General features: G+C 34.6%; 1 protein-coding gene across 1 annotated transcript; it reads left to right on the top strand.

Annotated features, from left to right (window-relative positions):
- The first annotated feature begins 462 nt into the window (after positions 1-462).
- Positions 463-9,135, top strand: LOC125833490 (caltractin-like). Its single transcript, XM_049512652.1, has 7 exons — positions 463-868; positions 2,921-3,041; positions 3,133-3,169; positions 3,335-3,362; positions 4,443-4,595; positions 4,702-4,804; positions 8,810-9,135. Exons 1-7 carry the CDS (start codon positions 854-856, stop codon positions 8,872-8,874), a joined length of 522 nt encoding a protein of 173 aa, XP_049368609.1. The 5' UTR covers positions 463-853; the 3' UTR covers positions 8,875-9,135.
- Positions 9,136-11,644: the final 2,509 nt, after the last annotated feature.

The following is an 11,644-nucleotide window of genomic DNA, read 5'->3' on the forward strand; positions in this document are numbered from 1 at the left end:
CTTTTTGACAATATTAGTCTTTCAAACTCAAATCTTACCAAATTCCCAACTTTAACTCAAAGTTTTTAACCAATTTTCAAAACTCAATTATAAAAGACTCGGAGTCGATATCGGAACGGGCAAAATGGTAAATTCACACAATTTTCCAAAATGACAAACCAGGTGTACAATTATAATCAATTATCCTCTAACTAAAGTAATTACAAGATCATTCAAACAGGCCAAACAATTTAATTACATTCAATTACATCAAATTCAATTAGTAGATGACTTTCCAAAAAAGCCCATAGAAGATAAATAATAGTCCGTCCTTACCATTTTGTTTCAATGGTAGCCTTTATTGTTTCATTTTCAACGAAATTTATATAAATCTTGTGAAATTCCCAAAACTCCATTTTTAATCTCATCCATCAATCCGTATGATTTATTCAATGGACTAGATCATCGCATTCATCTCTTTTCCTTTTAATCTCACCACACACCAAACCCTAACAAATTTTCTCTCCTCCACTCCAGTGAACGACCGCCGCCCACCTCCTTTTCTCTCTCCGTCACCCGCCAAGCTCCGGCGAGACAACCAGCGCCGCGCCATCCTCCTCTTGCCCTTTTCCCAGCGCCACCTCCCATCTCCTTCGCCGCTGCTCCACCCCATCTTCATCTCCTCCCCGTCGAGAACAAATCGCCACCACCTCTATCCTCTCATCTTCCATCTGTCTCCCGATCCATTTCATACACCAATAATTACTCATTTACACACCAATAGTTAATACTACTCGATCACCATCATATTTCATTGTTGTGTTCTCTTATTTGCTGGTTCGTGTTCGAGTGTGCGTTCGACCAGGGATCCGTGATGACTATTGCCGAGGTCCGTATTTGTTCCTTATTTTGATTTTTTTTTTTATCAGTTTAGCTCGTAGTCGGTTCTTATATGCTGTTCAAATTCTGCCAACTTTTTTGTTTGTATAATCAGTATATAGAATACATGAACCAACAAGAATGACAATTTAGCATATCAAATATGTGGGTCATTGTGTTGCTGGTCGAATTTTCATCATTTTTGGTGAAAGTTAGAAACTAACTTGGATAGTCTTAAATGGTCCTTTCCTTTCCAATTTTGAACCCAATTCATGGCAATCTGTTTCTTTCCCCTTTCAAGTAAATATGGTAAACTTGATCAATGTGATCCTCGGGTTGATTCTTAACGCTTAAATATAGCAACAAAAGGATTTTTTTTCATGGGTGTGAATTCCTTAGTACGTGGAATTTTGGTAAAACTTTCATCTTTTAAACTGAAAACTAGAAGCAATTTCTTTCTTTATGGCCCTGTTCGGGGATTGGATAGTGCTGCTTGAACCGCTGTGTATCAAGTGTTATTGTTCTTCTGACTGTTCCTTCTTGATCGGTTAGTTTCCATCAAAGTCATTTCAATTCTTAATATGTTAGTTTGCTGTATTTTCATTATCTATAGTTGTTGGAAGGCTCGAGTGCGATAGGCATTTTGTGGAAGCATCCATGTATGTAATCCTGACCCTATAAGTGCCCCCAATCCTATATGTGCCTCCAAGCCCTTGAACTTCTTGATATTCGTAAGCTGAATGGATCTTTGAATCTCATTTGTGTACCGTGACACTTGGTTGTTTGTCTAAAGTGCTAAACTTGTGCCTACTATATGTTTACATAGGATGTCAAGCTTGCCTCTTGTCCGAGAGTGTATTTTGTGGCATGATTTCTCCTACAAGTTCCTAATTAGTTTAATAATATTTATAATGTCTGCTCATAAAATTCATTTTGTCTTGACCTGTTATCTTCTCCTTTCCTAATATGTTTGATGAAGACTGAGTGATGTCTTTTAATACATAGAGATTATAAGAAAATATTTTTTATATAAATCAGTGCCATGTCTCTCTCTCTTTCATTAATTATAAGTCCTTTTGAAGCAATGCCTACTTAAATACAATGCCCTTAAGATCTGTTTGGTTATGCCTCAATTCAGGGTCAAGTAATAAAAGGGTGTTTTGTGTAAGCTTAACAAATACTAGACACAAGATATTTTGTAATTTCTGTCTTTTCAGTTGGTTTCTAAATACCTATGAAATCTTGTGCATATGCATTCATCCCCAAAGGCATGCTAACTTCTGTTTCCGTTTAACTCTTGGATATCACTAGATTGATATTGCCATTACTAAACCTTTGCTTGATATATACACAGATACCATTTTCTTAGGGTTTAATATAAACTTTGTATGTTGGCATAGAGTATAGTTTTGACATTGGGATGAGTTGATGTCATGACCCAAAGTACACCCTAGAGATGACATGACGTATCAAAAACCAGGAGAGACCCTACACAAGCAACTTGGCACACATACAACACAACATAATAGAAAATAGTAAGAGAATCTCATATAATGAAAGAGTTTGGCATAAAAGCGGAAGTGACATCATAGTCTCGATAAGCCAATCTAGTACATCAAAAGTTGTTGGGACGTAACCTATACACCACATACAATATCAGAAAACAAAAGACATAAAAGAACATAAACATAGGTGACAAGGTCCTCGGAGCATGAGGACTCACCAAGTAGCCCAAAACTTTAAGTTCTTTGCCCTTTTCCCATTTCCAAGGTGTTATAGTTGAAGAGTTGCCTAGAATGTGGAAAAGACTGGCTGTTTTGGCTCGGAAAGCCTATTTATTTCAGATTTTCGTTTTAAATTTATTTATGGTTTGTAATAATTGTAATGAATGATGTATTAAGAACACGGGGCTGCATTTAATCAAGAGTGGGAAAATTTATGTGCTATGTGTTTCTTTTTCAATTTGTATTTCTTCTCTTTTACTTGTTCGATTTTCTCCTGTTTCCATCCCTCTCTCCCTATCTCTGTCCATATCGCTCACCTGAATCATGTCTTCCTGCAGGGAAGCCTTTACAGAGGTCAGTCACGGAGAGAGAAACCTAGAGGACGTAATCAGGGGTTAACTCAACAGAAAAGGCAAGAAATAAGAGAGGCTTTTGAGCTTTTTGATACAGACAACTCTGGTAATAAAATAAACCTTAAGGAATCCATACTAGATGCAGTTTTTTGATGGTTAAACTTCTTTCTGACTGTTAATTTTTGCAACTTATTTAGGAACCATTGATGCCAAAGAGCTCAATGTTGCTATGAGGTTTGTGATACTTCTTTGCTATTCCTTGTAACGTCCTGAATATCTGATTAACAACCTAAAACTTGACTTTGTGTCTTTGTGATCCTCTACTTTCTTGCACCTCTCTGTCTGTGGTGCCCTTACCGCTTCATTTTTATTGATAAAAACTTGTATCATTTGTTACAGGGCTCTGGGTTTTGAAGCAACTGAGGAGGTATTGTATATGCTAGTTCATATATTTGTTTCTGATAACTATATGCTACTGTATATTTCTGTTTAACAACATATTTCATACAGTGAAGATACTGAATCACAACAATATCTGTACTAGTATCTGAAGCATATAACTTGAACTCATGAGATGCAATGATTTACTTTTTGTCCTATTACAGATGGTGCTTTTCTTGCATTATGACTGCCAACTGAAGATTATCTGATTTTCCTTGTAGTCTTGAAATTTTTGTTTGTTGCTTTTGCTTTTTCATATCCAAGTTGCAAATTTATGTACCGTGTCCCCCCCCTCCTCCCCTCCCCTTGCATCAACCTTCCGATACCCTGCAATGGTTAACATAAAGTTCTTTCATCTTAGGTTTTCTTTTCTGTTTTGGACAAACTGTGGTTGAGTTTATTTGAAGTCTCTCCTCCTTTCTATTGATAGGTTGATACATTAATCCAGATTCTTGGGAAATGTCTTGGGTGGCTATTAATTAATGTATTAATAGTGACTGTTTAGCAGCGGTTCCACTCTGTACATGATTTTCTAAGTAGATTGCCTGGTTGCAGATTTGAGAATGATATTAACCACAACACATATATTGAGTTGTATTATTTTGTGTTTGACTTGTAGTTAATTGACACCCAAGATGTAAGTGATGTGGTCTTTAGTTAGTCATGCAGCTTATTGTTTTGAATCTGGGAAATAAAGGAAATCTATGGATTATTTAAGAGTTCTTCGATTTTTTCTTTTTGGTCTATATTCCTCTTAGCCTTTAACATGATGGCTGGTCAGTGATCCTATTGGCAAAATATTAACAAGATTTGGCCTTAGAGGCCTGCATCAGGATTTTAACCTTTCTAATATCTGATTACTCTTTCATTGTTATTTGGCAAGTCATTTAGGAATAAGTTCATTCTTACTTTCTCTCTCTCCTTGTGCTAATTTGGAGCCTTTCCATCGTGTCAAATACTGTTTATTCGCGGATTAATCCTTGATTTTAGTTTTCTTCTTTTCTGCCCTTGTCAGTTATTCTCATATGTGGTACTGTGCTCATCATTATTGTGTTTGTTATTCCAGGAGATCAATCGAATGATTGCAGAAGTTGATAAGGATGGCAGTGGTGCAATTGATTTTGATGAATTTGTGCACATGATGACTGCCAAGTTTGGAGAAAGGGACACTAAAGAAGAGCTCATGAAGGCATTTCACATTATTGATCAAGATAAAAATGTGCTTGCTTTTTTTGGCTCTCCTGCTTTCTGCTTTTTTGGTTATCTTCCGTACAGTTAAATTGTTTTCTTGGCTTGTGACTAATCATTAAAGCATTTAAATGTAGGGGAAAATCTCTTTTGCGGACATTCAAAGAATCGCTGATGAGTTGGGGGAGCGATTTACTGACAGAGAAATCCAGGAAATGATAGAAGAGGCAGATCGTGATCGTAAGTTAGGCTATATTTCATAGTATTCCTATTGTGGCTTTTGTGCTTCTATTGTCAAAATATATATTGGTCTTTTTTATTTTTTTGATAACCAAGAATCCCCAAGGGTTGGTGGTGCACGGTCTGAAACTCGGTGGATAATGGACTTGCCCCTCTATCCTTCTCCACTTAGATACTATGCTTTTGTCTGGGGTAGGGTTTGAAATTGTGATGTGTCCCTAATCCACACCTCACAAACTACACTCTTACTTCTAGACCAATGCCCTAGTGGTTTCAATATAGTTGGTATGCAAGATATTTTTCTTTGAAGCTCTCAAGCTCCTGAAAAGACCTAGCTATTCCAAAAGCTGTTATAATCATATCTCTTATATATTACCAGTTAATGATGGCAAATGGGCGATTTGGGCTGAATTTGTCCGGGTCAAAATGGGCTGAAATGATAAATGGGTCATTACCCAACCTGCCCAAAGTTAGTCGACTGAGATGGGTATTAATGGGTCATAACTCATAACCCTACTCTTCCAACTTGACTCATAATTTTTCCATTTCAAACTTTATTCCATGATTCCCGTGGATCTCCATCTAATAAAAGAAGCCTATAGAATAATGGAATTGATGATTTGACTGCATTATTGGTTAGACATCAAGACTAAATTGGCAATATGATACCAAAAATATATTTTGTTCTTTTCATTTATATTTCAAATTTTACAGAAAGTCTTACTTAATTATGTGAGCACAAAAGTTAGTATAGTCCGAAAAGGAACTACTCTGATTGTTGGAAAATGTTTTCTTACCTTTTTGCTTCCCAAGAATTGAATTATGTGAAACATGACTAGAATTTTAAAATGAAATTAGTTTATATTGTAAAGACCAAATTGCTAGTTATAACTTTCTCGTGTAATTTATGAAGTATCTAATTTTTAAAGTAAGAAACTTAATTAATAGATCCCAATTAAACTTCTGAAATTGGTCAAAGTTGCATTACAGAAACATCAAAACAATTGTGTTGGTACAAAGATTTGTTTGCTAAAAATGATTTCGGTTCTAAGAACTTGGTAATTTGTTTGACAACAATTGTTTCATTCTTTTCATATAGGAACCTCGATCATTTGAACTGTTTTTATCTGATCAAAATGTCTCTTGGTATGTCTACGTAGAAAACAGCTGAAGTTGTCTAAGAGTGTGCTGGTACGAAGAAAAATGTTTTCCTCCATACGAAAACATCCTAAATTTGACTATATTGCTAAACAAGATCAAGTAATCTCAGAAAAGGAAAAATAAAGATCATGCGGTTTTTTTTTGTTATTTTAAATAAATGAAGAGCAAAATAGCTAACATTGGATTGTTCTCCAAATGAAGCCATTGGTAAGAGGGGAGGGGACAATTCCTTTTTTTGGCACAAAGAAGCTACGTTTCTATAGGCTAAGATTGGACATTTTCATGGGTCATGTTTGGGCATCGCCATGGGTCTATTTGGGCTGTTTCTTTTGATGGCTTAACTCGGACATAACCCTAAACAGTTCATCATCAAAATCATTGTTGCCCAAACCCATTTAAGTTTAGCTGGTTGTGCGGGTTATATGGATTTGGGTCAATTTTGCCACCCCTACTAGTTCGTTTAGGATGATATTACAAACTATGTAATAAGAGGAAGTCTCAATATCTATCCTTGGAGGGTAGAGTGATCTTGATAAACTCTGTTTTAGATTCACTGCCTACTTATGTTATGTCATTATTTCCAATTCCTCCAATAGTTATCAAAAAGCTGGACAGACTGAGAAGAAACTTCCTCTGGAAAAAAGGCAAAGAGGGAGAGGGCAAGGGTTACTATTTAGTGAAATGGAATACTGTGATGCTAAGCAAAGAAAGAGGGGGACTGGGTATTAAAAATTTGAGAATCCAAAACAAGAGCCTTTTGATGAAGTGGTTGTGGAGATATACTAGTGAGGAAGGAACCCTATGGAAGGAGGTGATAATGGCAAAGTATGGGGAATTGAACCCATGGTGTACAGAGATAGTGTCAGAACCCTATGGATGGGGAGTATGGAGGTCAATAAGAGCTTTATGGAAGAAAATGTGTTTCTCAAAATTGGAAATGGCAACAAGATCAAGTTTTGGAGAGATGGATGGATTGATCAAATTCCTCTAAGTGAGTCATTCCCAGATCTTTTCTCAATCTGCAACAATCCTGAAGCCAGAGTATGTGAATGCTGGACAACTCAAGGCTGGGACCTATCCTTCAGAAGGCTATTGAATGACTGGGAAGTAGATAGAGTGGCTTCTTTCCTGGGAAAATTGGGGGAACCAATCTAGTAACAAATGCACCAGATAGAGGTATTTGGAAGCACAACAAGGATGGCAAATTCACAGTAAACAGTGCTTACAAGAAAGGCATACAAGTTGGGGTTAGAGGCTACCATCATCACTGGAAGAGTATTTGGAGAGGATTGATCCCCACCAAAGTGAAAATGCTTCACTTGGTTAGTCTTCAAAAGAGCCTGCTTAACTCAAGAAGTGCTTCAGAAGAAAGGAAAGCAACTAATCCCTAGGTGTTTTCTATGCAATTTGACCGGGGAAACAAACAATCACCTACTTTTACATTGCAAATTCACTGCACAGATCTGGGAGCTGTTTCTCAACATCACATGTTGCAGCTGGTCTATGCCAGAACACACCTCTGATATTTTTAAATGTTGGATCAGAAGAGGGGGTAGCAAGACTCAAAAGAAGTGGTGGAAGCTAATACCATCATGCATATGGTGGTCAGTGTGGAAGGAAAGAAATGGGAGATGTTTTGAAGATAGATCTAATTCCATTCACAAAGTAAAATGGAATTGTTTGGTATCTTTACTTTTTTGGTGTAAACAACTCTGCATAGAAGATGTAGATCAAATTATAGAATTAATAGGGAGCTTGTAATTTCGCTTAGGGCTGTAAATTTTGAAGGTGGCCAGCATGTCCTTAATGCTGAAGAATACAACTTTACCAATGTTCAAAAAAAATAAAAAATGTAGTAAGAGGAAGTCTCTATAATGCTTTTCGTCCCCTTAGTTTCTCTTAGCTAATAAATCTTAGCTGGTTGGGAATTGCATCTATAACAAACGATGTGCACTCTGCTGATTTTAAATATAAATTCCTTCTCTCGTTTAGGGTTCCAATGATTCTGTGAATTAAAAAATAAAATAAAATCCTGAAATGATGCTGTAGACCAGTACCATGTAGTTTCTCAGAGTCCCTTCTTCATTTAACACTCCATTCGTAGTATAAATTTTTTGATTACCAAGAAATTCCCGAGTACCAGCGATGCACGGTTTGAAACTTTAGATAATGGGCCCATCCCTATCCTTCCCTACTTAATCAGGCTTTTGTGAGCGGCAAGGCTTGAATTCGTGATGTGTGCGGTGCGTTTAACCCACACATCACACACTGCGCTCTTACCACTACACCTGAACCCTTGGGCCCCAGTTTCATTACATGTTTTCCTATACTTGTACTAGGCTAAATATTCAAGTAAGTGCTGACTTGTTATTGTTGTTTTAGCATCCTCTGATGATAAACTATTCCATGCGATTGAGGGATCTGCACATTTAAAATATAGAATAGCTATCTGATAACAATAAACAATGGTCAACTTTTTATAACTACATGTTGCAGGACTACCAATCTCCAGGCTACACATTTTATTAGTGAACGCGCTTCCTGTACTGTTCATCGACATGCCATGACTTGGCTTGTGTTTTTTTTTTTTATATCCCTGTAGCCTTGTCTGTTATTATTATTATTATTATTCTCTTGTTTTGTACTTTGATGGCATTGAGGTCTAGTTTCTGGAATATGCTTTAGGAAGTGTGTATCTCTTTCACTTCTGAGCTACTGTATTATTAACTTCTCGTTGGGTGCTGCAGAATATGGATGTAACTCCTAGTTTTGCATCACTACTTCTGGATCATTGTTGCATGTTAGGGTAATTTATTGAGGAACTCTTGGTTGTAAATGTTGCAGGTGATGGAGAGGTTAACGTTGATGACTTCATGAGAATGATGAGGAGAACCAATTTTGGGCATTAAGGAGTATCATTATTGCACCAGATAAATTGGAGGATATATATTTATCAACTCTGTAATATATAATATGGTCTTAACAGTTTCAGGACACATGATTATTTTGTGGATCAAAATGGACTACCAGTCTGTATTCTCTACCCAGTTAATTATGGAATGCGTATTATCTAATTTGTAAGCAAGCAACTACTACGTCTTGTTTGACAGAATTGTGTATGGGAAAAATTGTATGAAATAGCAAATATTTAATTCATATTAAATGCTATAACAATTTACTGTATTTTTTCCAATTTGCAACTGCTGTTCAACATAATTTGCCATTTGGTGTGACCCTTGGTTTTGTATTTAACTTAGTAGGTATATTTGTATAAAGATATATACAAATCAAAGTGGTTCTTTTCTCTCTTTATTTACACCATTCTCACATTATTTTTGAATTTTCGCCATTACCCTCCTGATTGTGCCATAAAAATTTTCAGGTAATTGCAAAAAACGTGTTGAAATTAATTTTATATTTTCCTATCTTTGTAATCAATTTTATATTTTCTTTTCTCGGTATTCTGTATAATATTTTCAATTATTTTCATGAACTTTCATATACATATTCAAATTCAACTAATACAAATTTTTAGTTGTATATAGATTGCGCATATAGAACATATGTTTATACTAATACATATACGATTGAAAAACACAACTAAAGAACATATGCTTATACAAATTACAACTAATATTGTTTCTTATTGCCTACAGATGCCACATATATACTAATACAACTAACATACATATAAATTTAGAGCTATGTGTACATATACAATGCACAAGCCTAACAAAAACACATATACATATACAAATTACATCTAATATACAAACACAATTATCACAATTAAAGACGAACTTGCACTGTATACATATACAAACATAGAAAAAGCTGAAACATTTTATACACGAATTATCCAATTGAATAGATGAATTAATACAGAACTGACCAATATGTATATAAATTGGACGTATCTAGCGAATTATACAAATCAGAAGCTCCATAGAAAACATAAATATAGTTATGAAGTGCAATTATCTAAACTATAGCTATAGAGTACTAATATGAATATTATCTTTTCCATTCCTAAAATTTACTCTTTAAATAAGGAATGTAATTGAAAGACATGATTTAAGGAGGAAATCATGCGTGTAGCAAGTTTTGAGTATCTATTTAAATAAAGAATGTAACTGAAAGACATGATTTAAGAAAGAAGTTATGCATGTAACAAATTTATAGTATCTCGTGGTATCACGGCCTTTAAAGGAATTCAAAACATTTGGAATCCAAATAAACAAACCTTACATTGTTTCTTTCTTAAATTTTTTCTCCAATAATTTTGAGCCTTTTTAGTTCAACAATGACGAGTAACATTGTGTTGTTAAGAATTATGTATCTTGGACATGTACAATTTATTAGAAACAACTCATACATATATATGTCTAGATACAAGAATCATGTATTTGAATTTTTTTGGCAAACACATACATGTTTTGATACACCATTTCTTGTGGGATATGATTCAGATACACAACTAAAATTATCGTTTGTCCTATTCATAAAATCTTACTCAGATACATGTGTATACCTGATATTCAGATGCATAATTAAAATTATTGTTTGCCCTATTTATAAACTCTTACTCAAATACATGTGTATGCCTGATAGATACATGATGACGTAAATCAAAACACTGTATAATCTTAATCAATGTTGCTACTTATTGGATACATATGTATCTGAATCTTCTATCAGACAAAATTAGATATAAGAAATGAGAATTAACATTATCAGATACACACTATTATATATGATACAAAACAAGATTCTTATAGATATAGGATACTCATATTGATAAAATGATTTTAACCGCTTATTGTAAATTGTAAAAACAGGGATTTTACCCCCTTTATCTAATGCTGAATCGACGACCTATTCTAAGTAAGAAGAACTTTTTGGATTTGAAAAAAAAAAAAGACTGACCGATGAATGTATAATGTAAATTATGAATAGATATTGCACTTTTTACATGAATTTGTTAAGGGAAACTTACATAAATCTCATTAGATTAGGAGCTAATTACTTGGATACACTCTAGTTTAAAATATTACGTAAATTATCAGATTTTGGTACGTTTAGATACATGTATTTCTGAATATATGAGATCAAAACTAAGTGTAGTTTGTTCTAGATACATTATATTCAAGTCGATTTATATGTATCTGGGATACATAATAAATCTTGCTCGCCACTCTCCTATGTATCTAGTATCTCAGATACATACGAATCACACTAGATACATACAACTACATGTATCTATTGTGTATTTAGATTCATATGTATCTAGAATACATAACGAATTTCGCTCAACTCCCTCCTCATCTCGCTCACTTCTCTTCTTATTTTAGTGTATATGGTAATAAAAATACATGTATTTAATATATCTTCCTCATATATGGTGGAAACTCTTAATTAGTGGTAAGATACATAATACTTTTTTAAATAATAATAATAATAATAATAATAATAATAATAATAATAATAATAATAATAAACGGTACAAGATTACTAACCTGGCGGTGGTCCGCCCAGTCATAGATCAAGCAAGTCAATATCCTTAGAGGTAGTCCAACTACATAAGAATCGAAATACACAAAAATTTTAACATAGTTTCTCAGACTGCATGGTTTAATTATTTTACCCAAGCAAAGGGCCTGTCAAGAAGCTAATACATAC

Source organism: Solanum verrucosum, unplaced genomic scaffold, assembly GCF_900185275.1.
Source record: "Solanum verrucosum unplaced genomic scaffold, falcon-dt-bn FXZP01000173.1, whole genome shotgun sequence".
Lineage (NCBI taxonomy): Eukaryota > Viridiplantae > Streptophyta > Magnoliopsida > Solanales > Solanaceae > Solanum > Solanum verrucosum.